Source organism: Crinia signifera, chromosome 2 (assembly GCF_055691185.1).
Source record: "Crinia signifera chromosome 2, ASM5569118v1, whole genome shotgun sequence".
In the NCBI taxonomy this organism is placed as follows: domain Eukaryota; kingdom Metazoa; phylum Chordata; class Amphibia; order Anura; family Myobatrachidae; genus Crinia; species Crinia signifera.
In genome coordinates, this window is record NC_139218.1 from 344,471,657 (window position 1) to 344,488,632 (window position 16,976).

A 16,976-nucleotide genomic window follows, 5' to 3' on the forward strand; every position below is an offset into this window, starting at 1 on the left:
TTTCCCCTGTGGGTAAGTCCAACACTGGATGCAGTGTTGGGGCAGAGCTGAGTGGTGAGTGCAATGGTACCAGACGGGGGGCAGGGTGGGTGATTTGCTGACAGGAGAGCCCACCTGTCTTGGGTGCCCCCCTGGTGCTTAATGCAGCACCATGGGGGCATGCATTTAGGTCGACATGAATCTAGGTCTACATGCAGGAAGACCGACATGAGTCTAGGTTGAAATGGGTTAGGTTGACAGGGTCATTAGGTCGACAGGGTCATTAGGTCGACATGGGGTTTTTAAAAAAAAAATTGTCTACAGAGCAGCTGTATGCACTGCAGTGTCCGCTGCAGCTAGCCATGCATTATCATTTTTCTGCAGTAACAATACTTTTATACAGAACAGATTCAGAACATATTATACTTGTGCAAAGTTACCTGCAGCATCCACGTGCTGCTCGCAGCAGAAGTCTGCAGTGCAACGGCCAGTCGGAGACTCAGAGCTTCTCGTCCCACCCACGCCTTTCACACAGAGTCTGATGAAATGAGTCTGATGAAATGACGCGGCGGGTGTCCTCCTCTAAGCTTCCCCACCCGTGCCGATGATACTCCGAATCTGGAACTTGTCGTGGTTGCATCATGATATCACTCTGCAAATGAATGAACAAATCAGCCCACCTGGCCATCGCCCCTTCTGCATTTGCCAGAAGTGCCAGATGGCCAGTCTGGCCCTGGCGCTCACACTCTACTGACTTGTCCGAGGTGCTTTCCGAGCAGCAACAGTAGCAGCCTGTACTCTGGCACCATAGGACGGAACCTCCAGCTATCACCGTGACACCTTGGAGCACGCCAATTGAAAGTTGGATAAGAGCTGTGACCCGACTCAAAGTCAGGAAAAGCCAGAGTCAATTCCTGGCTTCTGATTGAAAGTAGAATGAAAGTAGAATAATACAGCTGCTGCTACTGCCTCTTCCGCTCTGCAGTAGTGGCTCAGTAGCTACTGCCAGCACATGTCACTCACCAGGTATCCCAACCCAGATACATCTCCCCTTTGCATTGCTGCTCCAGACTGGGAGCCCACGCCGCCATATCAGCGCTGCTAGAGCCAGGATACAGGGAGGCAGCAGAAGCTTTCAGATGGATTACAATTAGTTTGGAGAATCAAACACAAAAAAAAGTGACCAGACTACAGAGCAACAAGGGTCATTGACCAATCGTTATGGGGGCAACGACCAACCATTTTTGGGGCGCGGTCTTGACTGCTTGTAACATCACTAAAAAATGGCCGCCCTGTGCCTGACGTTAATGTCCAAGCACTTTTCTGTATAGCGAGGGGCTTGAAAACTAGCAATGCAAATGCTACATTTCGCATCGCAGGCAACAGAAATAAACAATTTAGAAATGGAAAGTGAACTCAGAAGAATATAATAGTCTTTATTATATCAATGTGCATGTCAGCTCTAAGTTCACAGTAACTATAGCTCAGATGGAATACAAAAATAGGTATCATGCATAGAATTTTTAACCTCATTTTACGTGTGGTATCGTGCTGGTGTGATGGTTGGTGCAGATGACACGAAATACATAACTCTGTAACTAACTCTACAATTCATTTAGAACGCAACATTAAATTCTGTTACCTAAGCGCCAACTAATGCTATAAGCCAATACATTAAATACTGTTGATAATTTTCATGTGGTTTGAAAATGTAACAATACACATCTGTCAGTGGCTGGAAATCTACATAGGTTTACTATAATTGTATCAACAAGTACGTTTCTGACAAAGAATGTCTTGTTGGTAACCATTTCATGTGTGTCTGTTATGGTCAAAAATTTATTTTGTACCACAATCGAGTTCCGGATAAAATCTGCAATTTCAGATACAGGGCGGCATTCAATCTGGGATTCCGACTGTCGGGACGTTCTGACAGCAATTCCAGGCCGTTTTCGCTCTTCTTGACAGATACTCAACAGGCAGAATTCAATATTCCGCCTGTCCAGTGATAAAAAGTGGGCGCGACTGTGAAAAAAGCCTCGGATTGTCAAAAAACGGCCGTTAATTTGGCAATTTGCGGCCATTTCCGACAAAACAGATCTGACTGGTTTTAAAGTCGGATCTGTTTTGTCGGAATGCGCCTTCAATGCTGTCGGAAACGGCAGCATTGAATAGGCGATGGTCAAGATTGAATACCCTTCCCAGTCTTCACGCATGTTAAATACTGTATATGGATGCAACACACATGAATTTTAAAACCTATTTGCTACTTCACTTGTGTTGGGTTTAAGTGACAAATATTGGATTTGAAGGCATTCGTTACGTTTCTACTCATTTAAAACGAAACAATATCTATAACATTAGTAAAACATTTATCTAATAACAAAAATTGCATTTTGTATTAAACTTTTACTCTTGATAAAAACCATAGATCTGAAATGTGGGTGTTCTGGATTTCTATGCTAGGCAGAGTTTTTTTTTTTTTTACCATTGTTTCGGATATATTGCACGCACATGTTAGAGACTTAGGCTGCTAATCTTTATTCATGGGATGAGCCAAAGATCTGGAGCAAGAATGAAAAGATGTAGATTATATCCAGATAAATGTTGAGTGCTCCGAAGACGTACTCTTCAGGGCTGAGAGAGTATCGCCGGTTTCCCATCAACATCTGGGTGTCGAATGCCAAGAACTGTGGAAAACAAACATTCTTAAACACTGCCATGCAAAAAGGTATATCCATTAGGAAATTATTCAGACATTCTAGAATTGGAATAACCTCATGCCATCACATACGATCTCTAAGGTAACACCCTAGCTGCGAAAGCAGGTACCGGGCCACCATGTTTAGGTTCACCGCAGCTTCCTGTGTCACCACGCAGCCGCTGTGGCCTGTCTCACAAACGATCCAGACACACCCCGCTAATACTGTGTCGCCGCCCCCCGCCAGCCCTTTCACTGAAGCTACATTTTCCAGAATGCAACCTCAGTTTAAGGGGTCGTGCATGCACGACACAGAGTTTGCACATGTGCACATTACCAAAAATAGCTGAATTAGGCCTGTAGTACAGTAAATTAAAGAGAGGCCATTACCACTTGATATATTCCAAATAGATTTATATGGTATCTAATAGAACTTAAGGCAACTCTTAAAGATGGTGCTAAGGTATGCTTTACAGCATCTGCCTACCGCAACATCCATCTATGGTGAGGAAGAATGTATATCATCTTCTGTATTTATTATAACTGAATTAAATTATAAGTTGTGGCGGGCAAATGTTAAAAAACATGCATGGAGGGACATAGTAGCATTCCCGGAAGTAGCAGCCATGTGGAACGCATTTCATCTAAGATGGCCGCCATTTGAAATGCAAATTGAACCGCAGACATTCTCATCCATACCAACCCAGCAGTTTGTTCCTTCCTGACACACTTTTCATGTTTTTGACACCTATAAAACTACTTCTGCCACTGGTTATAGCCCACATTGTTTTCTGGTTACATGTGGCAGGTTTCTTCCATCTATCCTACAAGCTGTTCACCATTCAATACCAGGCCTTTCACCTACTCCTCCACCTATTGTAACCTCCATAATCTCCACCGGGTTATTTGATTATGAAATATAGTAGCCAGTAATGTCGTTATTTGTTTTTTTCTTTAATTAAGATTCCGAAGGATTCAGCTTTCCACTGTAACAAGCAACTCGAATTGGCCAGAGATCACGTTGCTTAGGCCAAAATACAGATCAGCCAGTGTATTCGGAATCTTATATTCTGACAAGCTACAGATTGATAGACATGACCATCTAACTGGTTTGTAATACACAGTCCTGTGTTATCTGAGTATGCTGTGTGTCTGTACATACAGGAACAACACACAGAAAAACCCGTAACTGCTATTACTTACCAAAGTAAACACAATGGCCCCCAGCGCTGCATAGATTGCATGAAGCCACGGAACCTGGAGACACATTCAGAATTGGTTAAACAGAAAATGTACACTAAATGACAGACTGATGTTTTATGAAGAATGTTGACAATGAATGGATTACGATGGCTGCTTTATTTCTTATCTGTCCTGTTGAATACACTCTGCGACTTCTCCAAGGAGAGTAGTCACTTAGGATCCCCCATGAGCCCCCCCAGCCGCTTCTGGGGCGGCAGGATTGTATAGGTCGTATGTAAAATTCAACCTATTTTTGTCGAAAACTGCTGATACTGCCCTCAATGGGAAATATTATCCGGCATTGAATACCCCAATAGTATGACAGCAAAACAGACTGCATCAGCCCCATTTACTTCTCACTGACCTTTATGTAGTAAGTATTTTAAATGTAAATGTCACTAATTAACTGTAATTCACTTTGGATTTCAATCCCTTTCTTATTTATATTAGATGGGAGTTTAACGTCACACAGCATTTCACATCACTTTTATGTTACTTGGAAAATAAATCCTGCAGTTTCCAAGTCTGCAGATGTGTTACAACACCACAAAAGCTGCGACTCTTGGGCCAGATACTTACATACTGGAATGGGATTAGGATGACAAGGAATAGTCCACTGAAGAGCAGGACCATGACCAGCACAAAGAGAACGCCGTGATATGATGTAAAATCAATCTGTGAGAGGGAAGACACAGGGATACCGTTATTCTGTGAGTGGGATGTGATGATGCAATAAGGGCCTTATTCAGATCCGTTCGTTAGTGCATATGCGTCCCCACTGGGGTAATGTTTAGTGTCTGTGCATGTGCAGACGCCGGGTGCATGTGCCCATGGTGAACAAACGCCCATGGGAACGCCCAGTGTTTCTTGAGCATTCCCATGAAAACGCTGGGCGTTTCCATGGTAATTGGTCGGTGAGGTAGATGTAATCAACCAGAATAACCCCCTAATACACTTAAGGGGTTATTCTGGTTGATATACATTACCACACCCTCTTGTGTGGAGTTTGTATATTCTCCCCGTACTTGGGTGGGTTTCCTCCGGGTACTCCAGTTTCCTCCCACAATCCAAATATATACTGGTAGGCTAATTGGCTCCCAACATGCATGAATGTGTGTGAATGTACATGTAGCAGGGACTGATGACAATCGCCAAATATTCTCTGTAAAACGCCGTAAAATATGTGTGTGCTATATAAATAACTGGTAAAACATTTTATTACAGTGCAAAAAAGATATTTTGGTTTTCCTTATGCTGCTTTCCCACTGCCTACACGGGTAATGACCCGTTTTTTTTAAACGAGTCTTTAAACGGGTAAGAGCCATAAAGACTCTTTCCCACTGCAGCTTTTAAACGGTAAATTACCGTTTAAAAGCTGTTTTTGTCACATTCCCACTTACCCGTTTAAAAACCCGTTTAAGCAGTGTAAAGATAGGGGGGGGGGGGGGGGAATTTAAAAAAAAAAACGGCGTGGGGTCCCCCCCACTGCCGTAACCAGCACCAGGCTGAAAGAGCCGGGCTGGTAATAAAAAATCAGGAAACCCGACAAATAGGGGTTCCCTGATTTTTTACAACCAGCCCCAGGCTCCAGGTCCGGGGCTGGTTCCCAAAATACGGGGGACAAAATGACTAGGGGTCCCCCGTATTTTAAGAACCAGCCCCAGGCACAACCAGCCAGCAGGGTAATGCCACAGCCGGGGGACACTTATGATATAAGTTCCCGCGGCCAAAGCATTAACCCTACCGACCAGTCAGCCTGGCCAGGGGCCCTGGGGGAGTGGGGACCCCCCCAATAAAGGGGTCCCCCCCCTCCAGGACTTACCTGACCAGGCTGAAGCCTGGTGCTGTCCTCGATGCCCCTGGGCGGTGGGCATCGAGCTGATGGTATGGTGTAAAAAATAGAATAAAAACCATTGTCTTTTACTGGTGAACTATGAGTCCCAGCAAGCCTCCCCCGCAAGCTGGGACTTGGAGAACCACAAGTCCCAGCCTGCGGGGCAGTAAAGGCCCCGCTGGGTCTTGTAGTTCCACAGTAAAAGAAAGAGTTAAATAAACACACTGACACACGTGAAAAATAAAAGTTTAATACATACATAACACATACATACTGATACTTACCTATCTTGAGCCCGTAGGTAGCCCTGGTCCTGATGTCCTGGTCCGTGTCGGCGTCTGTATCCATGTCGGCATCCCTGTCGGCGACGGCGTCGGCGGTCCGGAGTCCGAAGAAATCCATTTGGGAAGCTGTGGAAGGAAACCATACTCACCTGTCCCAGCGCGACGTAGTCCAGGTAAGGTCTTTGCAAAAAAACAAACCGACACCCCGAAACCAGACCGGACTGACGGAGACGCACGTGTGTTTGTTTACATCGTGCGGCTCCGCCTCCCGAATGCCGCTATTGGCCGCCTTGCGGCCTAGCGGCTCCTGATTGGCCGCTAGGCCGCAAGGCGGCCAATAGCGGCATTCGGGGGCGGAGCCGCACGATGTAAACACACCGTGCGGCTCTCTGCCTGTCCGCTTGGTTCGGGTGTCGGTTTGTTTTTTTTGCAAAGACCTTACCTGGACTACGTCGCGCTGGGACAGGTGAGTATGGTTTCCTTCCACAGCTTCCCAAATGGATTTCTTCGGACTCCGGACCGCCGACGCCGTCGCCGACAGGGATGCCGACATGGATACAGACGCCGACACGGACCAGGACATCAGGACCAGGGCTACCTACGGGCTCAAGATAGGTAAGTATCAGTATGTATGTGTTATGTATGTATTAAACTTTTATTTTTCACGTGTGTCAGTGTGTTTATTTAACTCTTTCTTTTACTGTGGAACTACAAGACCCAGCGGGCCCTTTAATGCCCCGCAGGCTGGGACTTGTGGTTCTCCAAGTCCCAGCTTGCGGGGGAGGCTTGCTGGGACTCATAGTTCACCAGTAAAAGACAATGGTTTTTATTCTATTTTTTACACCATACCATCAGCTCGATGCCCACCGCCCAGGGGCATCGAGGACAGCACCAGGCTTCAGCCTGGTCAGGTAAGTCCTGGAGGGGGGGGACCCCTTTATTGGGGGGGTCCCCACTCCCCCAGGGCCCCTGGCCAGGCTGACTGGTCGGTAGGGTTAATGCTTTGGCCGCGGGAACTTATATCATGTGTCCCCCGGCTGTGGCATTACCCTGCTGGCTGGTTGTGCCTGGGGCTGGTTCTTAAAATACGGGGGACCCCTAGTCATTTTGTCCCCCGTATTTTGGGAACCAGCCCCGGACCTGGAGCCTGGGGCTGGTTGTAAAAAATCAGGGAACCCCTATTTGTCGGGTTTCCTGATTTTTTTAATACCAGCCCCGGCTCCTTCAGCCTGGTGCTGGTTACGGCAGTGGGGGGGGACCCCATGCCGTTTTTTTTTTTTACGTGTAAAGGGCTACCCCTTTCCCACTGCCGAAAAAACGGCTCTTACCCGTTAAAAACACTGCTTTTTACACGGGTAACAAAAACCGGTATTTGTTACCCGTCTAAAGCAACCTGGAGCTTTCCCACTGCAGCTCTAGCCGTTTAAAAAGGCTAAAAAAACGGCATTTACACGTGTAAAGCCTGCAGTGGGAAAGGGGCATTACTTATCCGAATTCAGTAAATCATCTCATATCATCACAGCCCTCACCTTGGTTTGGAAGCTGAACAGGGTAACTGCAAGGCAGACAAGAGCAGTGATTCCAAGACACAGGATCACAGACTTGGTGTTATAAAAGCTGTGAAGATAAATATAGGATACTAAGATACTGGATATTATTTCCCCCATGCATATCAAAGTATTTCTAGCATAATGTGGCCTAAAGATTGTATATGTATAGAAATGGATATAAGGCTGCGTCTACACATTGAGTTTTGACAAGTTCCTGTTTGGCAGGAAGGAGCCTGCACATTTAAATCTATGGCTGCGTCTACACATTGCGTTTTAGCGGGATGCGGTTGAACAGGAGCTGTTTAGCTAGATGCTTACTCAAGAGGATATACAGATGGAGCCCCTGTCATCTTTGCCGACGTCCCCTCTGGCGAGCGCAGGCGGACAGGGGCTACATTGAACTGGGACGCGTGTGCGTCTCACGCAAATGCGCGTCCCAGTCTCTCAGCGGGTGGCCACGGCACCCTGCCCGTCTCTGCTTCAGGGACGGGCAGGGTTGGGGGGGGGGGCAGTGAGGGGGACCATTGGCGGCGGACGTTGGCAGGGAGCTCCGTTGCCACTGGGCACACGAGCATCTCGGGCGCGCACGTGCGGTGAGGTAAATGGCTGAGGAGTCCCTGGCAAGTACCAGAGCCAGATTTGCACACACTATATGAGCCATGGGGTACATGCCGACATTATACACATGTGCAGCAGTATACACTGCTGGAAACTCGATGCGTTTTGATAAGAGATGCGCAGAAACGGTAGCCAGGTGAGGCACTGCCTCACCTGCCATAGACTTTTTACTCCAGAGTTTTGATTATAAAAATGATTAGAATAATAAAAATAAGATTTTCTTTATATATTATTTGTATTTTTTACATACTTGATAAATTCAAAACTCTGGCATATACATTAGTATGGCAGTAAAGGCTGTGCCTCACCTGCCTCACCCCACCGCACGCCACTGGTAGGTGGAGACCATTTTATATAAAGCAGAGTTTAGCACTGATTGCAAAAAATGTAATGTCCTTCCGTGCTTTCTGACAATGTGGACTATTCATTATTATACCCCGATTTGCCCCTAGTTAGGTATATGAGTCGCTGTGTGTTGAGGTGGGGAGATACAAAACTCCATTGAGAGGACAGCTGAACCACTAAGCCCTATCTCACTAGTACTTTCACCACTATTCACCAGCCTACACTGCCCATTTCACCTGGTAGTTACTGTATACGGGGTGAACTGAATTCACGCATGAATACGGAGGTTATTAGAGGGGTCCCAATGGATCTTTGCATCCTGGAGAGGGAGGATGTCGTCAGTTCCTGCAATCCATCTCAGAAAGCTTTAAGTTTTAGAAAGTAGATGAATGTAAGTCCTCATATTACAGTATGTGGTCCGCATGCCCTATTGTGCTCCTACATTACCTGTATAGTGATTAGCCCTGTTACTTCATTTCTACAAAAGTAGGAGAAAAATTATCTCCCGCCTGCAGTAATGATGACTAGGCCCCACTGGCACATGGCTGTAGTTTAAGGTGTAGAGCAGGCATGGTCAAACTATTGCCCTCCAGCTTTTGTGAAGCTGCAAGTCCCATCATGCCTTGCCATAGTTTTGCTATTAGGGAATGCCAAAACTATAGCAATCCATGCTGCGATTTGTAGTTTCACAACAGCTGGAGGGCAATAGTTTGGCCATGCCTGGTATAGAGACACGCTTGGTACAATATAATTACAATGCTCCATATACAAACTGCCTAGGTATTCCACTGTGTCATTACCTTGATAACATCGCGGTTACATATGCCATGGAAAGAGTCTGCAAAGAGATACAGTCAGTCACAAACTAAACATGTTTTTAAAGCCACCATGTACATATGTTCTTTTAGCGCCTGCAGGGAAGCTAAGCACAATCACATCTGGGCATAAAGGAAGCAATTCAGCCTGATCAACAACCAATTTGATCTGTACAATCTTGGCCAACTTGTCTGTAATCACATTGGATGCAGCTGATATAGTTGATCAGCAGGAAGACATAATAGCACGGAATGTGAACTCATTTTTTAATGCGGTAATATGCATATGTTCCGAGTCATTACGATCAGTGCAATCACAACACCCCTGTACTCCACCCACTTCCATCATCGCTATTATCGTTTGTTAGACCCCTTTTACACCTATGGCAACATGCCCACAAAACACCAACAGAACTTTTCTATTATGTGCCAACACCAATGGCGGCACCACAATCCAAAATACAAATAAGGGAGCCACGCTAACTGCCATTCCAAACTGACTCGCTGGCAGTTGGGTTGGCTTCCATATTTGTATTTTTGGACTGTGCTACAGCCCCTTCTCTATTGCAGCCACTGGCCAACACCCTGTTGCAGTTTAAGGGGGGGGGGGGGTACGCAATCCGGGATTCCAACTGTCAGAACATCCCGGCAGTCAGAATCCCGGGCCATTCTCATCTGATCTGAAAGTAACTCGACAGTCGGAATTCAATGTTCTGATTGTTGAGTGTCAGAAAGTCCGTAGATCGACCCCGGGTTGTTGAAAAATGGCCGCAAATTTGACAATCCGCTGCCTTTCCGACAAAACAGATCCGACTTTAAAAAAGTAGGATCTGACTGCCATCAAAGCTGTCAGTAAAAGCAGCATTGAGTGCCGCTATTTCCATCAGCGGAAATAGTGGCACAGAATGAATACCCCCCTAGGTAGAGAAAAGGCTGAGATGGTTACAGGACAAAACTAATCTTACATACTGTACATAAAAAATGACTATGGCCCACAGTATTCCTAGCCTCTGCAGCTTGCTAGAAATCCCTAGATGCAGTCGCATTCATATAGTATGTGTCTAAGGATCGGGCCCAATGACTGAATGTGGCAGTGTGGGCAGAAGTAAAGAAATGGTCTTGCAGATTCAAATTTACTTATCGCAGTGATATTTGTGTCCTACAATGGATTCAAACTCTCTCTGCACATGTAACATCTGCCTCATTTGCAGTGCACATGGTTTTGTCCATTAAAGAAGGCGTTTGCTTTTTTAAACCAACCTGAATCACCCCCCTGATCTCCACCAGCTGAGGGCTGGGCCAAAATGATTGATTTTCTTGAAAATAACACTGGACTTTTCTTGCTTGCCAAATTCGGTTCAATACGTACATGGGACCTGATTCTGGTTCACTTGCAAAAGCAAATTCTCTCTCTAATAGACAAAACCGTGTGCACTGCAGGTGGGGCTGATGTAACATGTACAGAGAGAGTTACATTTGGGTGTTATATTGTTTCTGTGCAGAGTAAATACTGGCTGCTTAATTTTTACACTGCAATATCGATATCAGTTTGAAGTACAAACCCCTCCCAAATGTTACTCTCCCTGCATATGTTACATCTGCCCCACCTGCAGTGCACATGATTTTGTCCATTAGAGAGAATTTGCTTTGGTGACTGAACCAGAATCAGGCCCTTGGTCTGTGTTCTTACAAATTGAAATGTCAATTTTTACCTTTTTTATTAATATGCTAGATAGCAAATGACAGGGGAAAGCGTTTGATTAACATTATCTCTGATAAAAGTATATTGTAAAGTAGAAGAGTGGTAGTACTAAAGAACTCCAGGCCTAGGCTGTAGCTGATGAATTCAATTTGACCTAGATCAGGTGGTCTGTCTAACCCCATTCTCAGAACTCCATTCTCAGAACCCCAGTTCACATTTTTCAGGTCACCTGGCAGATGCACCGGTGCATTCATTACTCACTGACACATTTTAAAAGATTCACAGGTGGCGCTAATTATTTCACTTGCAATTCTGTGACTTGCACTGTCTAGGGCCCCGAGGACAGAGTTTGAGAACCTGTGATCTAACCCTTTGAACTTTCAGCATGACTACAGGATTCCACTATATGGCACGGTAGAAAGGAGGTTAGCATTAAACAAAAAACACCGGTACTTATGTATTATCTGGGCTGCCGATTTTTTGATTGTATGCCTTGACTTAAGGCATACAATCAGATGCGATATCGCATCGCATTGCATAGGACCATATCGCATGCGATGCGATGACCCGATATTTCCATAGGATTCAATGTTAAAATGGACTCTGTCCATTTTAACATGGAATTCAATGGGAAAAAGGGGTCCTTTTCATACCCCTACTATCCAAGTGGGCATGGAGTTGGATATAAACCTGTGGCGAGCGTAGCGAGCCACCGAGCCCGAAGCGTGGCTAGCGAAGCGAGCCCCGCGAGGGGACGGTATTCTGTGTACGCTCGCCACGCTTCGGGCTCGGTGGCTCGCTACGCTCGCCACAGGTTTATATCCAACTCCATGCCCACTTGGATAGTAGGGGTATGAAAAGGACCCCTTTTCCCATTGAATTCCATGTTAAAATGGACTCAGTCCATTTTAACATTGAATCCTATGGAAAAATCGGGTGCATCGCATCGCATCGCATGCGATATGGTCGGATGTGATGCGATGCGATGGACCCGATTTCAAAATCGGCAGCCCAGTTAGTACATAAGTACCAAAACACCTCCTTTATATATTGTTCATTGCTCTACTTTTTCTTATGCAATAAATCAGGCCTGGCCAACCTGTGGCTCTCCAGATGCTGTCAAACTACAAATCCCATCATGCCTTGCCACAGTTTTGCTATAAGGGAGCGTTAAAACTGTGGCAAGGCATGCTGGAATTTTTAGTTTCACAACATCTGGAGAGCCACAGGTTGGCCTGTCCTGCAATAAATGAAAAACTTGCTAGTTTACAATGATGGGAACTGTAATCTTGCATCAGCCAATACCACTCTTCTGCTCTGTTTGTTGGTGAAAGAATACATGCCACATGAGGGCAGCTGTTAAGTTGTGTACAGACGGAGCAATATATTGCGCAGTGTCCCGTTTTCCTCAGCAAGCAGAGATGGTCGCTGATGAAAAGGAGACTCTGCCGGGGGAGCCGCAGAGGGAAACAGCTGGTCGCAGGAGCTTGCGACCATTAGGGGGCTAAACACGGGAGCGCGCACCCGGTGATTTATCGCCGCGGCACAAACAAATCACTGGCAATATGGTCGCTCAGCGACCATATTGCCAGCGATATTGCACCGTGTGTACACAGCTTTAGACAGTTCCGTCTGTATAAATGAAAAAATAATTCCTCACACTAAGATTTTTATAAATACATCCAGTTAAAGAATATCAGAAAAGTGGGATCGCTCCTTTAGGACATAGTGGTAATGCCTAGAGGGTGAGCTCATAAATGCAGTGTTTCCTCTTTACTTACAAAAACACCCAGCAGAATGATGTTCCATGGGAAATACCTCCTGCAAAAAAACATAAGGAAATTAAAATCTGTCATATCTGTTACATGGATATACCACTGGAAAAGGACTCACAACTGTGATGACCATTTTCCACCCTATTACTAACAACAATCATTTCATACTGTAAATCCACCTCAGTATTTTTTTTATATTACTACTTTGCCTCAAACACCATACCCCCTGTTACTAACTGAACTCAAACACCATACACCCTGTTACTAACTGAACTCAAACACCATACCCCCTGTTACTAACTGAACTCAAACACCATACCCCCTGTTACTAACTGAACTCAGACACCATACCCCCTGTTACTAACTGAACTCAAACACCATACCCCCTGTTACTAACTGAACTCAAACACCATACCCCCTGTTACTAACTGAACTCAAACACCATACCCCCTGTTACTAACTGAACTCAAACACCATACCCCCTGTTACTAACTAAACTCAGACACCATACCCCCTGTTACTAACTGAACTCAAACACCATACCCCCTATTACTAACTTAACTCAAACATCCATACCCCCTGTTACTAACTTAACTCAAACACCATACCCCCTGTTACTAACTTAACTCAAACACCATACCCCCTGTTACTAACTTAACTCAAACACCATAGAGCTTTTCCCATTTATATGAGTAGAGATTTAGGGTTTAATTCACATATGAAATAGGCCCCGTTCTGATGTTTGGTGGTCTGCGCATGCGCAAGCACATAGGTGAAGACCCCGGCAACGAATGCCCTTGACGAGTTACACACTCGCTGGTCGTTTCATTGCGGGGGGAAGGCCGGGACCAGACAGCAGCATTAGTGGCCAGTGTTTTATGGGCATCCCCATGAAAAAGCTTGGCATTCCCATGGGTACACGGGCCGATGCCTTCCAGGGGGGAGGCATGTGGGGGTCCCCCGCCAAGCAAAACCAGCCCTGGGCCCATTGAGCCGGTCCTGATTTCGCAAATATGGGGGGGGGGGGGGGAGTGATGGGGTCCCCCCCCGTATTTAAAAAAAACCAGCACCGGGCTCTTTGACAGGTCCAGGTTTCAAAAATATGGGGACAAAAAGACTGGGGGTCCCCCATATTTTGAAACCAGCACTGGGCCCCAACAGCCAGCGTGTCATTCCACAGCCAGGGGGCATGTTTTATGCTAGGTCCTCCTAGACAGGGTACCTGGCGGAGTGGGTACCCTCCCCCAATAAAGGGGTCCCTCAGGCTTCACCCCTCCAGTGCTGAAGCCAGTGGCTGTCCCCGGTGCCCCTGGACAGGGGGCTCCGGGCTGATAATTTTGTGGTAAAAAATAGAATCAAAATGTAACATTGGGTTGTGCTGTGGAACAACATGTCCCTGCAAGCCTCCCCCCGTATGCAGGGACTTGGAGAACCACATTTTGTCAGAAGCCAAATAATCTACCAGCATGTTTTTGAAGTGCAGAATTAAAACTGAGGCACCCAGAAGAAACCCATGCAAACATAGATAAACCATACACAATACAAATAAATAGGGCTTTAGTTGGAATTAAAATAAACCCAGTGCTGTGTGATGGTAGCAATACTAATCACTGTGCCACGGTACTGCCCAAAACATAGAATCCCTGAATCTCTACTGATGTGGGAAGAAACTATTCCCACTGCTGTTTATCCTTATACATGTCAACAGCACCAGTGGCGTAAGTTTATAACAGAGGCCCGGAGGCGAAAAATGTGATGTTGCCCCCTCCCCCCCCCAAAAAAAAAAAATATATATATATATATATATGTAGACACACCCCCATAGGCAAATACACACATATATACACACACACACAGCCACACACATTTATACACATACGCACATGAAGCCACGCTGCCACATACATCACATGTATACACATACAGTACCTACAGTACATATGCACATACACCCACAATTATGCACTGCCACATACAAACACATGTATACACACACAGATACATATGCACATACATCCACATGTATACACACAGCAACATACACATATGTATACACAAAGCCACACACACACACACTGCAACATACACACATATGTATTATACATATGTGTGTATGTTGCAGTGTGTGTGTGGTTGTGTGTATACATAATGTATACACACAACCACACACACACACATGTACACACAGAGCCACACACACATGTATACACATAGCCACACACACATGTATACACATACACCCACATGAATGCACACAGCAACATACACATATGTATACACACAACCACACACACATGTATTCACACAACTACATATGCATATACACACACCCTTGTAAACACACAGCCACATATGCACACAAAGCAACACATGCATATAAACATAGACCTATACAGATACACACAAACACACTACACATAAATAGTTTAATAAACACTGGGGGGGCCTCTCACCTATAAAAGAAGCATCCGTCCATACTGTAGCAGGAGTCAGAACTTAGATTGTGTGTGGGAGGTGAAGAAGAGCTGGACGGGCTGCAGGACAGGTCTGTCAGGAGGAGGCAGGGGCTGTGTGTGACAGGAAGTCCCGCCTCCTCCTCCTTTCACAGAGATCGTGGTCGGAGCAGCGTGCCTGCTATCACTGCAGCACTGCTGCTCTGATTACAGTATTCTGGCTGGCGCGCAGGGGGTGGCGTTTATCGGAGGAAATGGATGTCAGGCTGCTGAGTGTCCCCTTCAAACGTGGCGCCCGGCGGCAAATGACTCCATTGCCTCCGAGACTTCCGCCACTGAACAGCACACTAATTTATATAGACCAGTGGTTCCCAACCCTGGTCCTCAAGTACCCCCAACAGTGCACGTTTTCCAGGTCACCCGGCAGGTGCACTCATTATTCAGGCACATTTTAAAAGATCCACAGGAGACCTGCAAAACATGCACTGTTGGGGGTACTTGAGGACCAGGGTTGGGAACCATTGATATAGACCATTGATATAGACCATTGATTTAGTAGGTGTTTTTGGGTAGCGAAAGGGCACTTTGTTATCAATGAACCAAGAAAATGAATGGGCCATAGGAAGTAATAGGAAAGTAAAGAAGTACTCCTAGTGATATAAATATACACACTAGGCGCCCATAGAGAATAATGAGCAATTTCAATTCAGACACAGCATTTTAGTGCTAGTGGGTAAAATCAATTTAACATCAGTAAAGTCAATGGAACAGATATGTTCTAAAAATAAGAATTAGCTCCTTATTGTGAGTAATTAGACATACAGTAGGAGCAAGTTTTATCTTTGCTCCTTTGGGCAGTTCTAGCCATGGCTAGCCATGGTTAATCTATTGTTCTCAACTGCAATACAATACGTATTGCAGCTGAGAACAATAGAATAGCCATGGCTAGCCATGGCTAGCCATGGCCAAAGGAGCAAAGATGAAACTTGCTCCTACTGTATGTACCTCTTGTTTCTATTTTAAAACCAAATTTTCCTGTCGACTTTTTCCCCAAAATTACACAATATGGACATAAGCATTCAGATGCCTAACCAATACACCAACACAAACTGTCATGATATTGTATTCAAATACTTATACTTTAATATGGCATCAGTCCCCCTTTTGCCGCTATAACAGCTTCCATTCTTCTTGGAATGCTTTCCACAAGATATTGGAGTGTTTGTTTCTGATTCTGTAGAGCAGTGGTTCCCAACCTGGGGTACTAGTACCCCTGTGGGTACTCTGCAGACCAGTTGGGGGTACTTGAAAATAATAATAGTAATGGCGGAAGATGAAAAAGTCTTTTGATGGCTGAAGAAGACCCATTGCTATGGAGAAGAACCATGTTGTGTCACTTATGGTTCTGTCTTCAGCGTCATCAGCGTCTCATTATGCTTTTGCCTGACCAACAATCCACTGGGAGCTACCCGCGCTGCCCTCAGACATCAGCGATCATCTGCCCTGCACTGACACGGGTGGAAGAAGCAGCGGCATTAATCCTACAGGTGTAAGTGGGAACCCTGGAGACAATACACAGCCAGCGGCCAGACACGGAAGGGCACGATTCCTGTCCGCTACTCCATAATATAAGGACATGCATAAGGATACTCATACCGCTCACTTCCACTCCACTCAT

At 45.6% G+C, this 16,976-nt stretch overlaps 1 protein-coding gene across 1 annotated transcript in view; it reads right to left on the minus strand.

Annotated features, from left to right (window-relative positions):
• Positions 1–1,395: 1,395 nt before the first annotated feature.
• FAIM2 (Fas apoptotic inhibitory molecule 2) overlaps positions 1,396–16,976 on the minus strand; it is a 33,653-nt gene continuing 18,072 nt past the window's right edge. The window contains exons 7-12 of the mRNA XM_083169641.1: positions 12,852–12,891; positions 9,354–9,391; positions 7,570–7,657; positions 4,502–4,597; positions 3,884–3,937; positions 1,396–2,669 (exon numbers count right to left, since the gene is read on the minus strand). Of these exons, the coding sequence (XP_083025767.1) occupies positions 2,520–2,669; positions 3,884–3,937; positions 4,502–4,597; positions 7,570–7,657; positions 9,354–9,391; positions 12,852–12,891 (466 nt within the window). The 3' untranslated portion in view covers positions 1,396–2,519. The remainder of the gene's footprint in view (positions 2,670–3,883; positions 3,938–4,501; positions 4,598–7,569; positions 7,658–9,353; positions 9,392–12,851; positions 12,892–16,976) is intronic.